Source organism: Lissotriton vulgaris, chromosome 10, assembly GCF_964263255.1.
Source record: "Lissotriton vulgaris chromosome 10, aLisVul1.2, whole genome shotgun sequence".
NCBI lineage: Eukaryota > Metazoa > Chordata > Amphibia > Caudata > Salamandridae > Lissotriton > Lissotriton vulgaris.
In genome coordinates, this window is record NC_141698.1 from 890,922,536 (window position 1) to 890,944,357 (window position 21,822).

At 40.6% G+C, this 21,822-nt stretch overlaps 1 protein-coding gene across 1 annotated transcript in view; it reads right to left on the bottom strand.

Annotated features, from left to right (window-relative positions):
• Positions 1 to 21,822, bottom strand: part of LOC147688954 (protein lifeguard 1-like) — a 206,904-nt gene that overhangs the window by 114,644 nt on the left and 70,438 nt on the right. Inside the window, exon 3 of the mRNA XM_086941860.1 lies at positions 20,774 to 20,852. Coding sequence (XP_086797986.1) covers positions 20,774 to 20,852 — 79 coding nt within the window. The remainder of the gene's footprint in view (positions 1 to 20,773; positions 20,853 to 21,822) is intronic.

Sequence of the window (21,822 nt, forward strand, 5' to 3'; positions counted from 1 at the left end):
AAGGGTTCTGAGATGGTCACTGTCACGTGACCCCCAAATTAGCCCTGTTACATATTCAGAGAAAGATTTACTCTAACAGATACAAAAGAGCTCTCCTATGGTTGAGACTTGTCGTAGCCAAAAAAGACATTGCCCGCCACTGGAAAGACCAGACATCGCCAAAGATTGGGGCATGGAAGAGGGGCCCAGACAGAAGTATGAAGATCTATCAAGCAAGGGCTTGCCACGAAAAAAATATTATAAAATCTGGACTGCCTGAAGTAAATAAAGAGGCATCCCATTTCCCCTGCGAAATGCCCCAGCATGAAAGGTGGTGAGAGGGAGAAATAGTGGGTGGCATCATTATAGGAGGAATCTTTTAATCTCACTGTAAATTGCCGAGTTTGAACTGCCAAAATGCATGTATTGCTGTCTATTGGAGCTATATGATACTCTTGTAAGACATGGCGGACCGTGGTACACCGTGGGTGTTTTAATGTTTTCTGCTTTGTTCCAGAAAATGTCAATACATTTTTCTTTTTTTCACATAATCTAGCATGCAAATGGTGGCAATATGGAAGTGATATCCTTCAAATAGTAGCTAAGGGACAACTAGGAAACAATTAGGACAATTATATAGTTTAAGCCGGACTTATTTGACTCAGTAGTGATTGGCACCCCTCGGGAATGGACCACATTTTGGTAGCAATGGCCTGTAACTTGAGGAGGGTGTCAGTGATGAGGCTTGAGGAGGCTCTCAATTGCCTTACTCTCAATTCTGCTCCTGGGAATTGGGGTTGATTTGCTTATCCTCGGAGCTGTCCCTTCCACGGGGCATGGGGCAAGCTGGAGGATGAAGCTGACGGCGCTTCCTAGTAACACCGGGACTGCTACCGTTGATGGAACTCGGACGATGCCCCATGGGCGGAAATCAAAACTGTTTGTACTTACCTCGAAGACCGAATACCCTTGGCCATTGACCGGTGGAGCTGCCCTATGCAGCTATAGAGGAGACTGATTTTGGTTCACCCCTCTGCCGTCACAAAACCAACCGGACATCGGGAATTGTTTTTCACATGTTATTCTTGGTTTATCTGTCTTTCACACTGACTGCTTGCTTTCCCCTGATGGACTTTCCCCCTCCTGCCTGCCTCGACTCTATTGGCATTCCCCTCCCCTGTTTTCCTTTCCCTCTCTCTGTTACGCCAAGCATTAGTAATGCATACTACTGTGTTACTGTGGCTTCATCATGTGTCCTTATATGCTATTCGCTAGAAACTCTTGTTGTTATTGTGTAATCACTATGTAACTTATGTAAAAGTTTTGTAATTTGCAACTCGCTGTTCCTTATGTAAAGCGCTCTGATACCTCCGGGTCTAGCCAGCGCTGTATAAAACTCAAATAAATACAAAATAATAAAGTGATCAATTCAGTATGAGGGCAGTGCCGAGGCTTAAAGATCATAGGCAAAGGATGTGTGTTTTGGCTGAGCGTCTGATTGGGATTTTGTGTGCCCTTTTGATTCCAAAGTCCTTTGCAAAAATAATTCCCAGTTCTTTGTGTTCCAGGCCTTAATAAAAGTTGAAAAGGATTTTGCATCTTAACATCTAAGAGTCCAAGGACTCTCAGGACCCGTCCCACTTTTATTTATATTTTCTAGCTCTGTGATATCTTTTTCGACTGTCTCAATTGGCCATGCAAGCTCTCTTCTTCAGGCTGGTTTTTTTCCATCTTCTATTCTGCTTATTCTTGATTCACCTACAGTGAGTCTGATCTTTGAAGTCTTTCTTTAACCCCAAAATCTCTGTAGAATATCTGTGTTGGATTTGGTGCTTTCAGTCTGGTCGTGCAATGTGGTTAGGTGCTGTAGAATTAGATTAATTTTTGTTTTGGGGTCTGACTGCCCTTTAATAGGTGATTCAATAATCTGAGGCTGCTTCTCAGTGCTCTTCATGCCTGCTTCATCTTATTCTGACTCTCTATGATCTTGTTCATTCAACTCTGCCAGGTGAAGTAGTAGACTCTATGACCTGGCGACTGATGATGGAGCACAAAAAACATTAAAATAGTTATGGTGGGCAAGTAAGAATCCGCAATTGCCATTTTGTCGCTCCCTTAACTACCTACTCACGTTGTAGTCATATACTCTCATTAATGAAACTTCTCATATCTTCACGTGAGTCTGCATTTATTTCACTTTATTTATTTATTTTCCTCATAACTTACCAGCTTTCAGCGTCTCCGTTTTCTTCTGGGCAATGTACATGTTAAGCTGATTTATTGTGAGTTCATTTTAGATTCATCTGTTACAAAAATCATGGTAGAGAAAAGAAGTGCAACAATGACGGCATTTAGGCGCTACCTGGAGGCGAACATCACTAAATGTCCTTGCATCCAGAAGTTACTTATCTCCAGCAGCCTTGAATTAGTCTCTTTTGGTCTTCCAGTCCCTTTCCGCTGGCTTCTAGGTCTCTTGAGCCTCCACAATTATATACTATTTTATACCCAGCAAACATTTGTTTTGGCTGCAGTGGTCATTGTAATGCCTCAACTAGTGTATATATCTCTCGTCAAATCTTGCACTTGGCAACACAAAACTTCCCCCATGCATGAATCCATGCCCACCTCCCTCACCTCTACCCCAAATATATCCAGAGAAAAAATACAGAAAGAAATTCGCTCGATTCAGCTGTAGCAGTTGTTTTATTAAAGGCCATCTCTTATCCCTCCTTTCTTGGCACCAAGAGACATCAAAAGGCCTATTTTGGGTAGTGTACATAGTATGTCATTACTCATTCACTTATTCCTTCTTGTGGCTACCCTTCCGGCCTAGTTCTCTTCTTTCCCAATTATGATGACTGATATCATTTCAGATGCAATTTCTAAACTTTAAGCTGGTTTCCTCACCTTTCCTGTGTCAATACACTTATGTTTTTCTTCTCCTTATAGTATTCAAAATTCAGGATCGCTAAAGTGCCGCATATCTTTGCATCCATCTTGAATCCTCAGGTACGCTAGGTGCAGCCATGCCTGGTTTATATATGGATCATAGCGCTGAGTTAGTCCTTAAAGCCACAGTGGATGGCCTTAGGATGAAACTGATCAAGGTGCTGTCAGTTCTCTGTTCTTACTAACTCTTTCTATGGCTTTAATATCCTTGATGCTCCATCCTACTGAATTGGATCCGGGCAGCTGGATTTTCCTTCTCCTGGATGAAGTTGTTTCTCCTAAACTGCTGACAAACTATAGCCATTTACTTGTCTCACCCTTGAATGTAGGGTTGGCCAGGGTTTTTTTTACCTATTATCTCACCTCTTTCATATGCATCTTGGGCCACTGGAAAAACTGATCCGATCCATCAGATTGGCTTTCAATTTGTATACTAACAGGTCTCAGATTATTATTACCTTTGAGGATGAATCATTGTTGGCTACGCCATATCAAGACTGCACGAGACCTGAGTGTAATTAGAAGAATGGCCAGTGGCTCAAACCTGATGCACAGAGGTTTTGGAGGTTGGTGTTTAAACGTTTTGGATAGTTATGGGCTTGTGTCACTGCCATTAGAACTGGCCATAACCTTGAAGTCTTTTTCAGTGCTGGCCTTTCCCCTGCTACACACCTGTGCCCGCCAGATGTTAGCTTTTGTACCTTATTATACTTTAGCCTTTTCTCCATGAGGCAGGGCCTTCCCTTTCTCAATAATAACAGTAAAGGTTAGGCAGCTGTACCTATTATAGGATCTAGAGACAGATAGGCTAATCACAACTGAATTTCATTTTACATTGGCCTTAAGAGATCCAAAATCATTCTGCGTGTTTGATTTTGGGCAGGAATCTGTAACACTGTTAACAGGCTTCTGGCCACCTTGCACTGGCTCTCCATTAAAGACTGTCATTTTCATGGTACTTTTTACAATACACTGTGTTTTCTTTGTTAAAGATCCATGTTTAATGTGTAGTATCACACCAGTCGACCTCCCAACAACAAATATTTGATCCTCCTCTACCCTTCTCCTTGCTGTTCCAAACTTTCTACATTCCTGCTCAGGCGGCCACAGCTTATCAGTGATGGCTTCTTTCTTTTGAAACTCACTTTCCTTAAGTCTTCAATCCAACTCCTGTCTTTTGCCGTTCAGTAAAGCTCTAACAACTTTTCCCCACAACAAAACCAGGTGGTAATCGACTGTGATACAAAGGAAAAACCTAAAACAGATAGTGACACAATGGGATATTGGGATTCACACAGAAATTAATAAAACGCGCTCCACTGAACCACCCGTGGTGAAGCAGCACTTGATTAATGATATTGGCCTCAACTTAACAGACAAGAAATGGAAATACTGCTAAAGGCGGGGAAATATATGCCGATTAATAACATAAATTAATATGTCACTCTAAAACTCCTGGCATGGTATGACAAGACCATCCTTGACACCTGTAAGAGAAGCGTCATGGAGGGGGGGTCGAATATCTGAATCTAGCATGGCAGTGCCCAGGCATAGCAAGATATTGGGGCAGGGTTGTGGATACAGTACACACGATGACGCAGACCACCACATCTTGCACTCCACCAGTTACACTGCTGGGTCTTCTGAAGTATGTACCCACATGCCACCTGCAATTACTATCAATGGCTTTGCTACTAGCAAAAAGAAAGTGGAATTAAGGTGGCTGAAGGGTGCACCCCATACACACAAAGCCTGGCTTCACGACAAGACATGCCGTAATGAAATGATAGAACAGCGGTCGCCTTCAGGGACAAACACAGAGACTTCTGGGACCCACTGAGAACATATGATCTGACTGGAAATGACCAGGATGGAAAGGCCAGGGAAAGTGAAGGTGGAGAAAAGAACTAGAAATTAAGAATTCAATGGGAAAAATAGCAAAGTTGATAATCTGGTATTAATTACTCAACTGTAAGTGAAAAGAAAATATTCACGGGGACGTGGGTAGTACAACGATAGCTGAAAGTTAGGCTATGCTAAGAGGCCTCTCTCCAATATGGTTAACCAACAGAATTACTTAACATATTTTTGCATTGAATTAATGCGCTATGTGTATTGCATTTAAAGAACAAATAAAATAAAGTTGTTAAAAAAACGTGATTCTTTGGCAAGAATGTTATTTCCATCTAATGTTATTTTGCCGTCTCTTGTGTCAAGTACAGATTCTTGTGTATGTTCACTATTTAAGTAATCTTTTAAATATAATAACATAACATTGCATAACAGAACAGAGATGCAGTAGAAGGAGGAAGGCACTTCCTTCATCTAGCACTATAAGGGATCGCCCACCCTTTGATGGAGAAAATACTTTATTATTTTTACACAGAGTGATCTTAAGGTTTGTGCTGAAGATGCAAAACAGCCACAGGGTCCAGCATCTTCATAAAACAGGCAAAAGTAGAAACTGTATAGAAATTGTTATAATGGACAATGCTATTCAGATTAGATTTATTAAAGGAAGATGATACCTGTTTAGTTGTCAAAAAAGCAAAAACACATAATGGACATGTGATGGAGACAAAGGAAGAATTAGTTATTCGCAAAGGAAGGCAGGACTATCGTTTTAAAATAAGGGGGTGAGAAACAATATTGCAAGAGAATTTGAATCATCAGGAGAAAAAATGGAGCGCCCTGGAACTCTAGTTGAAACAGTATTAACCAGTGAAGATTCAAACAGTGCATCAGCAGAGTTTAACAGGTTGAAAAGCATGGTTGACCAAAGAAGCAGACCACATACATCCAAAAAGATTGGTCTTTCTATCAGAAATGAAAGAAATCAAAGTAGTCATTAATATATCTTAGTGATTTATATTTTCAGGTGTGGAAATATATGGGCAATCTGCAGGTAAGAGATTCAAACCCTCGGAGGCGCCAATAAGTCTTCATACTTTCAAAATTAATAAAAGAAGAAAATATGATAGGGTCCTGGGGTAGCCACACGTTGCTGTTTTTTTAAATCTGGGAGGGGGTCTGTATGGGGCCAGAGGGCTTGGAGATCCCAAACCCTGGGCCAGATGTGATGCATGGCGGACAAGAACCCCATCTCCGGACCCCCACCATTAAATACAGGGACACAGTTTGCCCATATGTGTTGTGATAAGTGCAGTGCATGATAACATTCACTTTAGCTGAAAGTCTGCAGTATTCACCATTGATGGCGCAGCCAGTGCTGTATATCTCGAGACACATGGCTCAGGGTATTTGTCCTTCTTCAGTAGGCAATATTAATGACATTTCTCGTTGCTGGAAATGCACATTTAAATAGATAAACTTTTAAAAGAATGTGAAAAATTCAAGTCCTATTGCTATGAATTGCTATTAGTAGCTTTCGAGCTGAAGCACTCATCAATTTTTATATTTTAAAAGGAAGGGTTTCAGAAAATTCTTATATATACTTAAACACATTGGACTATCCAATACTTAATGAACAGATGTGCATTTAGGCCCCTATTCATCATTTGTTAATGCAATGCAACTCAGCATGCCACCTTGCAGCGCTGCGTGAACGGGAAAGGGCAGGAGTGTGCCGTATTTAACATTATACGGTGCATTCCAGTTCTTTCCAAGCACTGGCGCACTTATGGCTGCCTAGAGTCAACGCAGGCACTCTTGCGTCATGGTGCAAGGGTGAGTGCATTGTAGGCAGGATTGTTTTTGAACAGGAAGGAACCTCTTCCTGCACAAAAACAATCCTCAGAGGCATTTTCCTCTTTCCACGTGTGCTGCAGAATGCAGTACACGCAGAAGGAGGAAAAAACAAGGAGAAATAGAGATGTTTCTCTTTGTTACGCCTCACTTGGGGAGGCGTAGCATTTCGCCGTATTCCCAGGTCTACCACTCATGGTAAATCTGGGAATACACCAAAAAATCCACTGGTGGCTGCGTGGAACGCCCATTCGCCACCCATAGAACACCGCTCTGGGTCAGAGTGATGCAAGGCAGCGACTTGTGCTGCTCTGCATTACTCCAGATTTACCAATCCATCCAGGGCCACGCAAGATGGCCTCGCGTGGCTTGATGAATCTTACGTTGCGCAAGGACGACGCAAAACCTTGATAAATCTGGCCCTCAGTATTCAAAGGATAAATGCAATTCCCAGTGTACTTTTTCAGTCTTAAATTTAATTCTGTTTTTAAAAAGAAGGAACAGCAACCTGTTCAAAATGTTAACTCTTCCTCTGCATGGGACTGGGGCAGCCTGTGTTCTTGGCCAGGGGGTGTCCTCGCAAACATTTTAAAATCTGGAAGAGGTGGGCTGATTACCGAGGGCTGGACTTGGACCCTCCGCCTGAGAGGGCTGCCCTTCCGACACTTTGACAGCTGGAACGTTGGACAATTTGTGAAGTTTCTTGCAGAATTTGGCAAGTTTATTTACAGATTCTCTATTGTATATGTGCACCTGCAGCGGCGCAATTGGGAGGGGGGGCGGGGAGGGGTGTTTGTGTTCTTAGTAACAGTCTGCTGATATTATCGTTTTCCTATTTTTGCTGATGACTCCGGGTTTCGGAGCTCTGCATTATATGTGCGTACAGACAAATAAAATCTGTTTTAAATTTTTTTTTTTTTAACTCTTCCAATCTTAATTGAGAATCACTTAATTTATCTATACAGGGAAATACATTTTCATTACCAATGGTGGCTAACATTGGGGCACTGTATGACTTGCTAAAAAGAAAATGTAAATGAAATGTAATTTGGAGGTTTAGGGCTGAGCGTTTTAGAAGGGGCTTTGAAGAAACAAGATCCCAGGAAATTATGTCTTCCCACAATTCATATTGGTCTCTAATATTTGTTATGCAAGGTAGTAGATTATTTGCCTAAATTCCTTCGCTTGTCAATACCTACTTCCACAAAAAGAAAGATATTTTATTGAGACTTGTTTTTAGATAGTCATACAAAAATCTCAGCAGACAAACACTGTCATGGCTTGCCAAGATACATGTTAAACTCACAACAAAAGACTGCAATCATGTAGGCCTGGGGCATATTAATAGTCTCTTTAAGCAAGTGTTTTCTATTGATTTCCACATTGTTTTGGGCCTGGCGTAGAAGTACCTCAGCACCATATAGTGACACTGGGGAAATCTTGGCTATACACACCTTAAATAAATGGGAATGTGAATATCCACCAAATTATCTATTACATTTTGATAAGTCACAATTGTGACAGAAGATCTGATTTTTTAGTAAATCTAACTGCCAATCCAATTTTAAATTAAAATTTCTTGAAACTACTAGGTACTTGTACGTATTGATCTTTCTTACCTTTTTATTGACTGAGTACCACGAAAAATTATTTTGTTTTTTTTCCTGCACATTGGATGCTGCAATGAATGCGTGAAACTGTTTTTTAGGGCCATCATAGGATTTTTCAGGAAAAAGTTGGCCTCTGATTGGCAATTACAGGGTGTTGCTCATCATGAAGACAGATGAACACGAACACCCTGTATAACATTGTAATTAACAATAAATGTATGAAAAGTGCTCTAGGGTCCAAACACGCAGCAGGGAATTAATCAATGAAGATGCTAAGATGTCGAATTCAGACTTAATAAACTCATGCACCACGTTTTTACTTATCATAACATCAGGGAAAAATATTTAAGGATACCAGTGAATAGCAGAGTCCAAGCTGAACCCGTAATTTGTATGCAGTAATTCCTCTTAACAGGTCCATTGCAATTAACGGGCCACTCGTAAAAAGATCCTAGTCTCTTCCTTAGGGACATCACTGCATAACTCATCTGTCGTTCTCAGCTAAGAGACTTTATTCCACAACTTTAAAAAAAACGTTGCTATGCTCTCCTGCTTTTACTATATGGATACACTGTGAACATTGTGCTCATCTGCCACCAAATCTTCATAAAATAAACGTGTTTAAAAAAATAAAAAAATAAATATTTAAAAATGTAAGAAGACTTATTAAAATATAACCCAGCACCAAACAAGAATACATTAAGGTCTGATTATGAGTTTGGTGGTGCGGCGCTGGGTCCACCCCGTCAAAGCTGTGGTCACAGCACCCCACCAGATTAGGAGTTTCTTCCTGTCTGGCGGGCTGGTTTCCTGGCTGGCGTTCCCACAGCGGTGCCTCTGAAAATGGGCAGCGCAATCGGAACGCCAAAAACAGTTCCTGCACGGCATAGACTTTTTGTATTCCCATGTGGAGGAGGCACAGAGGTCCTGCAGGGCAGCTTTTGTTTCCTCTCCACTACAGTGTTTAGGGCGGAGGAACCTCCATGACACTACCGGCGGAGCGAAAATTTGTCATTTGCTTGGCGGGAGCGCAGCATATTGTGGCCTCCTGACTGCTGCAACATCGCCAAGGAACAGTGATTTCCTAGCTGCTGCGGTGGCCTGTGGCGGTCCCACCATCCTAGTCATAATAGGGTGGTCGGGAGACCACCACCGCTGCAACCCCGAGAGTCTGGCAGTCTGTGGAATGCCAGACACGTAATCTGGGCTTAATTAATGAAAGGGACAATATTTTAAGCACAAATTAAGAGAACATGAAAGACTGAATAATTCATTACGAATATCTTCAGAGAAAAGCAGTTAAAACCTAAAACAAAATGTTTTGCCCCAGGGCAGATTATTCTAGGAGGGGACTTTAACTATATTCAAGATTTGAAAAGGGACACTTCTAATAAGAAACAGAAGCAGTTAATGCCTAAAACAAAATGTTTTTTTGAAGCGCTCTTACTTGAATATCAATTACGTGATCCCTGGCGCTGCAGGAATGTAGAAAAATAATCTTTTACATTGTATTCCCATCGGTTTCGGACTGCATCCAGAATAGATTTCTTTTTGATATCTAGATCTCTTCAGATCTCAAAAACTCAGATTGGATGCAATCCGTTTTCTGACCACGGCAGAATCTAACTTGAGCTAGTATTTGGAGGGGTGGTTGGGGAGCGTCCCAGGTGGCAGCTGGATCGTACCCTGCTCCAACACCAGGACTGGGTTTCAGGATTTAGAGAGTGGATTACAGAATTCTTTGAAATGAATGATAATACAGCTGAACCCTTTTCAGTATGGGGCGGATTTAAAGCAGCAGCACGCGGCCAGATTATCGCGTATACCAGTGCTCAGGCGAATGAAAGAAAGCTAAAAATATCTAAGCTACAGTCAGCCGTAGAGAAGGAATATGCCCTACCGTTCCAACAGCACTCGAATCAATTAGAACAGGCCAAAGCACTTTTACGGGATTTTTTTATTCTGGAGGAGATAAATAGCTCGAAAGCCTTCCAGCAAAACGTCTACGAAGACAGCCAGCTGGTGGGGAAATTACTGGCTAACTCTGCGAGAAAGAGGCAGGAGTCATCAAAGATAGTGAAAATCCGAGACCCTCAGAGTGGACTGGAGGAGGTAAATGGGGACAAGATCTCAAGGATCTTCCTGGACCATTTCGAAAACATTTACTCTACGGAATACCAGGTAGAGGAAGAAATGAGCCAGGAATATTTTCCAAATATAGAGATCCCCAGAATTTCAGAAAATCGGGTTAACCAAATCTGGCTCGAAATAAGTACTTCTGAAATACAAGAATGTATAAAGGCAACATCCGGGGCAAAGGCTTGTGGACAGGATGGGCACCCAATTACATTTTACAAAGTTTTTTTAAAGAACTAGTAATACCCTTGAAAAAGCTATTTAATTATATTAGATTAGGTGGGCATGTCCCCGTGGATTTTAAGTAATCCACAATTATATGTTTTGTTAAAAAAGATAAAAACCAAGACAACGTGAATTCATACAGACCAATTAGCATATTAAATTCGGATTATAAAATCCTTATGAAAATATGGGCAGAAAGATTTGTACTCACAGCCCAGGAAGTAATCCACCAAGATCAGACTGGGTTTATTGCAGGACGCTGTATGGCAGAAAACACAGAGTTCCTAATACAGGCATTGGACTATTTTAATATTAATTTGATTCCAGCTTGTATTTTAATGGTCGACGCGGAAAAGGCGTTCAACTTGGTCAGCTGGGCAACACTGTTTTATTCTCTAGGCCAATTTGGATTCCCGGTCCTAATTATTGAGTTGTTACAAAATATCTATGAGGGAGCATCGGCTCAAGTAATAATTAATGCAAAACAGGCCGGGAAGATTAAGGTAAATCGGGGAACAAGGCAGGGCTGCCCGTTGTCCCCTTTGCTCTTCACTTTCTTGATTGAGCCTCTAGTGGTAAAGATCAGGGATAATGTGGTTATTTAGCCCCCCATCATTGGTAGGTCAAAGCTAAAGCTGTTTGCCGATGATATTATCCTTTATTTAACACCTAAAAAGGAAAATATTGAGAACCTAATGAGAGAGCTCAAGGACAATGAAAAGATAGGGGGCTATAAAATAAATGCCAAAAAAATCGAGGTCCTTGCATTGAACACCGATTTACATTTTCTTCCTATTTATTTACAGGCCCAAGCTACAAGAAGCGACCCAATTAGATACATGGGTATCTTCGTTACTTGCGAAAATGATAAGCTTTTTGTCCTGAATTATACTAGAATGAAGAACAAAATTGGGAACCTTCTAGATCAATGGCTTTTACTTCCTCTATCATTAATAGGCAGGGTATCATTGATTAAAATGTCAGTGCTGCCCCTGCTTATATTTCTGTTCAGCAATGTTCCCATTAAAATTAATTTAGGTTTCTTTAAAGAGCTGGAAACAATGCTGAGAGGATTTATCTGGGGCAATAACGCTTTGAGAGTCAAGCTGCCCGTAGTACAACTCTCAGTAGATCAAGGAGGTTTGGCTCTACCCCATTTAAAGACCTACTATGAAGCTGCCTTTTTTGATATAGTTTAGGAAACAAAAAGGGTCTTGACTCCTAAACTCAGCAAGGCTGAGTCAATATAAACTAAAGAAAACAATACATTTGCCAGTGCTGAGAAACTTGTTTTTCAAAAATTATTGAGATGTATAGCATACATGACAATGACATGGACACTAGCTTTATAAATTGCAACTTTTTAATTTTTCTTTTACTTTATAGATGCTATTTCAGTTCTGCATCAATTTAGATTTTGTGCATGGGAATACAAAACGATTCTATATACATTTATATATACACATAAGAAACCAAATGGAAAAACAAACAATTAGATATGTACAATGAGTCAACAACTTACATACAACACATTCTTGGCCATCCATTCATACAGATACACATACATACTGGTCCCAGTGTCAAAATAAACTTTTTGTTCAACAAATGAAGAGTCCTTTTTTGACATATTTGACACTTAATTGTGACAGTTATAAGAAACCCAAAAATGTCTTTCAATAAATTGCCAAGAAGTTTTCAGAAAGATCAGGTGAATGACCCGGGACCAGGTCGGTCGACGCGTATCGAGCCCTGTGACTGGCAGGGTTCTCCTCAGGACCAAACAGTGACTACAAAGAAAAGGAAAACACTAATAACTCTAGGGTTCTAAGAGATCAACACCTTGTTCACAACCAACCTTTCCTCAGCCTACCTCTAGTGTTGGGTCATGATTCCAACTGCGATTGCAGGCAATTGTATTCCAAATGCAAAAGGGTGGAGGGGAAGTGCTGGAACAAAATGGGAAAACCAACGATAAGTGCAATGCGTTTAAAAGAGATTTGTGTGAGCTCGCACGTTTAGACTCATTCGTTAGGTGTGTGTGCATACCTGGGCTGTTGAAGATATCGAGGCTGTGTCTCTTGAAGTTCTAGCTCATTCGTGATGTAACGTTCCGATTCAGCTGAAACAATAAACGAAGAGAGCGTGTGATGGCGCTTACTATCTGGCGTGTGTTTGCCAATGCGTGGGAAGACTTGTGGGCCCATGCGGTGTCCTTCTTACCGATATTAAAGCTCTGCGCTGGTTCTTGAAAACAACCGCCGTTCGTGTGATTCACTCCTTCCCCTTCGGTCTATTGGGACTGAGTGAGCACACTAACTGTTCTTTAGCTTGTAGGTGTGGCTACGTGCTAAAGGATTGTGGGGGATGTAGTCCCGTGGGTGTTGATAGGAAAGGCTGAGAAATTTACGTGTTGGGTTTGTAAATTTCGGAAATCTCATTCAGTCCGGATACTGCTGTATCGAATTTCATTATTAACATGGCTTCTCTTTGGTTTAGTCGTGCCTCGAGATTGCCACCTCTCGGATCATTTTCAATTTTAGACATGACAGTCCACTTAAGCTTGGTTTTGTCGTGTTTCATGGCTGCCCAGTGATTGACTAGAGGTGCGTTTTCCACTTCTCTACGTATCCTTGATTTGTGTTGGGTAATACGTTGCCTGACTTCTTGGGTTGTTCTTCCTATGTATACCATAGGGCATGGACAGATAACAGCGTACACAACATTCCTTGTCTTACAGTTGGTAAAAGCCTCGTGTTTCCAATTTATGTTGTTGAATGAGAAGACTGACTCTTCTATTGTTTCTTCACAGCAGATACATGTTCCACATTTGTGGTGTCCTATGGTCGGTGGAAAACCGAATAGACTTCTTAGGGTTGGGCCTTTCTCAATGGGTAATGCTGCTCTCACGATGTGATTGGCCACACTTTTTTCTTTTTTGTGCGCAAACAAGGGTGGTGTTTTAAAGTCCTCATGTAAATCTTTTATTAAATGCCAGTTAGATGTAATCAATTTCTTAAATTGATTAGTGGCTGGACAGAAGGTAGACACACAAGCCAGTCGTTTTTGTTCCACTTTGGAATTTTTCTGCAAAAGGGATTCACGTGGCGTCCACCATGCCCTTTTTAGTGAATTTTTTAGTAGTTTATTTGGGTATCCTCGTTGGAGAAGCCTCTCCTTCAGTAGGTTGGCATGTTCAAAGTAGTCCTCTTTTCGTGAACAATTCCTCCGGATCCTTAGGAATTGTCCAAAGGGGAGATTTTGTCTTAGGCTGCGTGGGTGATTGCTGGAATACAGCAACGCCTTATTTCTGTCTGTCGCTTTTCGGAAAAGGGTAGTTCCAAGTCCTTCGTCAGATGGTTCAATTTTCACATCCAAAAATGTGATCGATGTATTGGATGATGTGCAACTGAATTTTATATCATTGCTTCGTGCATTCAGCCAGTTAACAAACTCATTCAGGGTTTCAGGGTTTCTAGTCCAAATGAGGAACACATCATCTATGTATCTCATATAGTGAGAAATCTGTTCTTTAAAAGGATTGTCGTTATAGATGAATTTTGGTTCATAGAGTCCCATAAACATTACCGCTAGTTCCGGGGCAAATGGACACCCCATAGCTACTCCTTTTATCTGTAAGAAGTATTCAGAATCAAACGAAAAAAAGTTTTTTTGCAGAGCCAAAGTTGCCAGCTCTAATATAAATTCCGTGGGTACTTGGACCGGTCTGTCACGTTTATCCAGGAAGAAAGACAATGTCTCAAGAGCTTGGTCTTGGGGGATCTGGGTATAGAGTGAGACGACGTCTAGTGTGACCATTAGTTGTTGATTTTTATCAAACTGTATCGTCTCGATCTTTTGAAGAAATGCAGTCGTGTCTTTGAGGTGAGCTGGAACCATTTCAATAAACGGTTTCAAAAAGAAGTCTATGTACTTGGCTACCGGTTCGAAAAGGGATTCACATCCGGAAACTATTGGACGCCCTGGAGGGTTGTTTTCGTCTTTGTGAATTTTTGGCAGTACATAGAATACTGGGGTTCTCGTATTTTTGTTCTGCAGAAATGCCAATTCCTTTGGGCCCACAAAGCCTTGGTCGAATCCTTTTTGAATGATTTGGAACAGTTGGTTTTGGAATTCATTCGTGGGATTTTTTGGAATGCGTCTCTAGCAGGTGACATCATTTAATTGTCGGTGGAGTTCTGTTTTGTATTTGTTAATGTCCCAGACTACCACTGCACTCCCTTTGTCCGCTTGCTTTATAACAACTGATCTATCATTTTTCAACGCCAATAATGCTTCCTTTTCTGTTTTAGCAAGATTGTATTTGAAATAATAAATAAAGAACAGATTTCTCACTATATGAGATACATAGATGATGTGTTCCTCATTTGGACTGGAAACCCTGAAACCCTGAATGAGTTTGTTAACTGGCTGAATGCACGAAGCAATGATATAAAATTCAGTTGCACATCATCCAATACATCGATCACATTTTTGGATGTAAAAATTGAACCATCTGACGGAGGACTTGGAACTACCCTTTTCCGAAAAGCGACAGACAGAAATAAGGCGTTGCTGTATTCCAGCAATCACCCACGCAGCCTAAGACAAAATCTCCCCTTTGGACAATTCCTAAGGATCCGGAGGAATTGTTCACGAAAAGAGGACTACTTTGAACATGCCAACCTACTGAAGGAGAGGCTTCTCCAACGAGGATACCCAAATAAACTACTAAAAAATTCACTAAAAAGGGCATGGTGGACGCCACGTGAATCCCTTTTGCAGAAAAATTCCAAAGTGGAACAAAAACGACTGGCTTGTGTGTCTACCTTCTGTCCAGCCACTAATCAATTTAAGAAATTGATTACATCTAACTGGCATTTAATAAAAGATTTACATGAGGACTTTAAAACACCACCCTTGTTTGCGCACAAAAAAGAAAAAAGTGTGGCCAATCACATCGTGAGAGCAGCATTACCCATTGAGAAAGGCCCAACCCTAAGAAGTCTATTCAGTTTTCCACCGACCATAGGACACCACAAATGTGGAACATGTATCTGCTGTGAAGAAACAATAGAAGAGTCAGTCTTCTCATTCAACAACATAAATTGGAAACACGAGGCTTTTACCAACTGTAAGACAAGGAATGTCGTGTACGCTGTTATCTGTCCATGCCCTATGGTATACATAGGAAGAACAACCCAAGAAGTCAGGCAACGTATTACCCAACACAAATCAAGGATACGTAGAGAAGTGGAAAACGCACCTCTAGTCAATCACTGGGCAGCCATGAAACACGACAAAACCAAGCTTAAGTGGACTGTCATGTCAAAAATTGAAAATGATCCGAGAGGTGGCAATCTCGAGGCACGACTAAACCAAAGAGAAGCCATGTTAATAATGAAATTCGATACAGCAGTATCCGGACTGAATGAGATTTCCTAAATTTACTAACCCAACACGTAAATTTCTCAGCCTTTCCGATCAACACCCACGGGACTACATCCCCCACAATCCTTTAGCACGTAGCCACACCTACAAGCTAAAGAACAGTTAGTGTGCTCACTCAGTCCCAATAGACCGAAGGGGAGTGAATCACATGAACGGCGGTTGTTTTCAAGAACCAGCGCGGAGCTTTAATATCGGTAAGAAGGACACCGCATGGGCCCACAAGTCTTCCCACGCATTGGCAAACACACGCCAGATAGTAAGCGCCATCACACGCTCTCTTCGTTTATCGTTTCAGCTGAATTGGAACGTTACATCACGAATGAGCTAGAACTTCAAGAGACACAGCCTCGATATCTTCAACAGCCCAGGTATGCACACACACCTAACGAATGAGTCTAAACGTGCGAGCTCACACAAATCTCTTTTAAACGCATTGCACTTATCGTTGGTTTTCCCATTTTGTTCCAGCACTTCCTCTCCACCCTTTTGCATTTGGAATACACTTGCCTGCAATCGCAGTTGGAATCATGACCCAACACTAGAGGTAGGCTGAGGGAAGGTTGGTTGTGAACAAGGTGTTGATCTCTTAGAACCCTAGAGTTATTAGTGTTTTCCTTTTCTTTGTAGTCACTGTTTGGTCCTGAGGAGAACCCTGCCAGTCACAGGGCTCGAAACGCGTCGACCGACCTGGTCCCGGGTCATTCACCTGATCTTTCTGAAAACTTCTTGGCAATTTATTGAAAGACATTTTTGGGTTTCTTATAACTGTCACAATTAAGTGTCAAATACGTCAAAAAAGGACTCTTCATTTGTTGAACAAAAAGTTTATTTTGACACTGGGACCAGTATGTATGTGTATCTGTATGAATGGATGGCCAAGAATGTGTTGTATGTAAGTTGTTGACTCATTGTACATATCTAATTGTTTGTTTTTCCATTTGGTTTCTTATGTGTATATATGAATGTATATAGAATCGTTTTGTATTCCCATGCACAAAATCTAAATAGATGCAGAACTGAAATAGCATCTATAAAGTAAAAGAAAAATTAAAAAGTTGCAATTTATAAAGCTAGTGTCCATGTCATTGTCATGTATGCTATACATCTCAATAATTTTTGAAAAACAAGTTTCTCAACTTTTTTTTTTTGATATAGTGGCAGGATTACTGAGGGTTAATCAGACAAGAGATAACTTTTTTCTTGAAAAGATGCTACAAGAGGCAGGTTCTCAAATTCCAATCTTTTTGAAAACTGCAAAGTTTCCAAAGAGGTCAAGATACAAGACGCTGAGAGAATATGCGTCAAGACTGTCGCTCCTTTTTGAAAAAACATGGTTCCGATGGCTCCCATTAATTAAGTTTAATTGAATGTATTCAAATAGGTCTCCAAGTAAGTTTGAACTACATAAAAAATTGGGAACTTTGCGGGTTTCGCGAGTTGAGACATCTGGTAGTCCAAAACATGGTAATTAGCTGGCAGGAGGTGTTAGCTAGAACAATAATCCCAGGCGACCGACTTTTTTTGAATATTTACAGATTGTCTATTTCATCAGAAAAGAGATAAGTGGTCTGCTTAATTCTCCTAATGTCTTGTTAACAGCCCTTTATGGAGGAAAAAATAAAGGTATAGGACATTGGTACAAGATGCTTCATTGCTCTGGACAAACCGCACCAATAGACAGACATTTGGATAAAATAAGTCTCTCGACTCAGTGTACTTTCTCTTCTAAGGATTGGGAGGTTCTCTGCCAGCTGGGAAATAAATCTCTACGCGCAGCCAATTATAAGAGAATGTCCTTTCTATCTCGCTGGTTAGCGTATTTTACACAGAGGCTTTGGAGAGGATGTACCCTGAAGTTGAGAACAAGTGTTTTAGATGTATAGCTGGTGGTCAGGGAGGATGGCACCATATTTTCTTCGCTTGTCAGCAGCTAGAATCTTTTTGGAAGGGGATATTTGCAGATATCGAACAGGCCATTGGGAAAACATTTCTGCCAGTGGTAGAAGCGGCCCTGTTCGGTATATGCAAGGATAGGAGCAGGTTTAATAAAGCTGAAGAAGTATTTATATTTATATCTTGTGCTGTTGCTCGATCTTTAATACTTCAAAACTGAAAATCCAGGGAGATCCCATCACAATTAAAATGGTTTAACAAAATGAGGAGAACCTGTCTTTTTGAAAAAGCCTATGCTAGCAGAGTGGGAGCCATCGGGAGATTTGAAAAGAATTGGAAACATTTTGGGAATCTAGAACAATTGAAGGGAGGATGATTCGAAAAGAAAATCGAGATTAGATAATAAAAGTTTTTTCATTCTTAACAGTCGTTTCATCTATGAATGCTACAGTTTTTTTTAGGACATTTGCACTTCATTAGCATCTTTTGTTGATTTGCACTAGCTTGCACTAGCACTTTTAAGATTGCACTTTATTGTACCTTTTTCACTTTGCAGTAGCACTTTATTGCAGTTTTGCACTTTGCAGTTGCTCTTTATAAATTGTGGATTTTGCACATAATTTCTTGAAAGCTCTAATGATGATATTGACTGTTTTTTTTTATCTCAATGAATCTCGCTCCCTTTTATCTTCTTTTTATCTCTTGTTTGCTATCCAAAGGTTTTTTAGAAATGTATTGAAATGTATTGATATTGAAATTTAAAGTGAAATATGTTTTGTACCATCGGCTACCTATTGCTCTGTTCAACACAAAATGTATTTAAAAAAAAAAAGAATATCTTCAGAGAAAGTGCACCTTATAATCTATGCTCCTTATACTCAGGCAAAAGGACCCCGTGTTAGTGTTCTTACATAGGATATAACTTGGTAATACTTGATGATATCAAGCAATGAAAGGTGAACAGTGATCTGCCTCTCACTATCTCGAAACCATTAACTACTTTTATTCTCATGGGTTTTCCAAAGAAAGGGGGTGATTGTAACTAGCATGTAACTCTCAAGAGATTTGCTTGTTAAGAATACAATAATATTTCTTCTAACATGCGAATAAATATATATATATAACTTTTTACTTAGCTGGGTTTCTTAAAAGATATTGAAAAGTATTGTTTGATTTCCTCCGTTTTGGGCACCTCCTTTGAGGTGAAAGTGGATTTACAATGAAGGGCAATCACAGGAGTACCAGGAAGGACAGTTTGATATTTTCCTCCGTACCAGGAGGGAGGGTTTGTGCTTTTATGTGCGTATCAGGAAGGGGTGTTTGACATTTTATTTGTGTGCCGGGAAGTATGGTTTGACATTTTATATGCCTAAATAAGTTCACGAAGTCTAAGTCAACTGTACTGGTCGATCCTTACAAGCTTTGTGATTTGAGACTGATGCATAAAACAAACATTGATCTAGGTACCTAGTATTGAACTAGTAAAGTCAGAGGAAGTTCAGAAGGTCAGACCATTCCAAGAACTTTTCTAACCACGCTTATATTGTTGTTCTTGGGCTTACTTCCTGAAAGAGAAACAGCATTTTTTGGGGAAAAGACCACTGATTTCTTTGTCTTTACACCTTGAAAACGTAGATACCTCTAGCAGGGTTTACAAACTCTGTTTCTGATGTGCATCTGGCCACACAGCATAGGCCCTCCACAAACACTTTCGTAAAATGATTGGAAAGACAATATTGCTCTACACACAAAACTGGCAATGATTCCATAAGTTAAGAATGCCACAAAAATGCCTTTTTGTTATTACAGGTCTATTGAGCTATTTTGCCCTCCTTGTACCTTAATGCGCCTGCCCCAATGGACATTTAGGTGCTGCCCTTCCTGACCTCCCGAAACAACAACTGGAATGCAAGATGAGGAGGACTCATATACAGCCAAACTTGAAAGCGTGCAAAGTTACACTAGCCACCTTATCCTTGATCTGATCAGTCCTGCACTGTTATTGAATTGGCTCTCACCACACAAAGAATAGGGTGCAATACTTGCCCCCCCACCTTACAAGGCCCTTCATGGCCCAATATTATTCTAAGCAAACTCCATTTCACATTAAGCTTTTGCTGTTAGCATACAAGCAGAGTAGACATCTAAGGTTGGCTGTCCAAAAAGACCTGCGATTCATCCGTCGAGAAACACATATTTTTGTGGCACAATGACAGATGTACAAGTCTCTTCCCTCTCCTACTTTCTGTTTAACCTATCGAAATTAAGACTTTTATTTCTAATTAATGACGTCCCTGAAGACACATAGTTTACTGCAGTATTTGCGTCAAACCTTGGTTGACATTCCAATCTCCAAGAACTATTTTTCTCATATTTTCTTTGGATGCGGATTACTCCATACCCACTTCTTGCAATCCACTTAGATGGACTCCGAGGTCTCTCCTACGCAGCCGCTCTAGTGCTCGAACAAAGACATCAAATAAAAGAAAAGAAAGAATTCCCTGTCAACCATCCTTCTTGAAATATACTGCAAATTGAGGCACAAGACGGTCAACAGAAATATATATATATATTTTAATCTGGGGGCAATTATGGGCTTGAAGATCATATCTGATAATCTAGGTTATACCAGGATCTGGACCTCAAAAAGATTTTCTAGTCACTGGTATAGTCATGTTTTAAGTTTTGAAAACAAGTTGGGATTCATGTTACATAATCAAAGGAATTATTTAAGACATGAAATAGTCCAAATACATTCACAGTAAAACAAACTGTACATTAAGACAAGCAAATGGTACAATATACATCAGCATATCATTAGAACTTACCAGTAAATAAACATACAGATAATGCCAACAGTAACAACCAGTTGAACTGCCAATGTCAAGTAGACCTTTTTGATAAAAGCTGTAGAAATAATAAAGAAAATAAATGCATACGTTTGAGGGCTAAACGTTAACATACATTTTATAACCAAATGTAAATTATCCTAGTCAACACAAAATGTTTTAAGGCCAGATGTACGTAGTCCTCAGACTTGCAGTCATCCCTAGAATCTGTGAAGCTGTCACTTATGGAAGCCCCTCCCTTGCAAGGGGTGGTGCTCTCCATAGCAATTCATCAACATCGCTTGTGCAGGGGGAGTTGGATTGTGAAGTCCCCCAAATGTTCTACCAAAACCATGCTTGCGCCTTCAAAAGCAGAGTTACTAAATTCAGATCAGCCATCTGTCTCCACTGTCTCTCGAGATCATTCCAAAATGCTGGCGCGATTAGTTGGTTCCATCTGACATTCATGCATTATACAGAAAATCTTTTACACTGTTCCTTTCCAGCCCATCCCTGTTAGAAATTGGGGTTCTGCTTAGCAAAAACATGCACCATGTCCAACCAGGAACCACAATACTAGTCATGGTAGGTCACAACACAACCTCATTTATCCTGTGCCAACCCTCTGGTAGCTTGGCACAGAGCAGTCATGCTTAACTTAGGAGGCAATGTGTAAAGTATTTGTGCAACACTTCATACAACAACACAGTGACTGATTGACTGACATACTTATAAAGCGCTCAATTGCAGAGGCGTCTTGGCGCTAGGAGTGACTTGTTTTCGTTGCACTGGCTCGTCCGAGGCTTATTGCTGAGGGAAAAGCCAGGTCTTGACCAATTCCCTAAAGAGAGGCCTATTAGACTAGTCTAAGGGTGATAGGTAGCGTGTTCCATAATTTGGCTGCTCGGCAGGAGAGGCTTTTGCCTCCCCATCTGGCTTTTTGTATATTTGGGAACCTGTACTAGTCCTGTGTTGGCTGATCTAAGATTCAGTCGCAGGGAATACCAGCTGAATAGTCTCTGAATGTCTGTGGCTCCCCCACCATATAA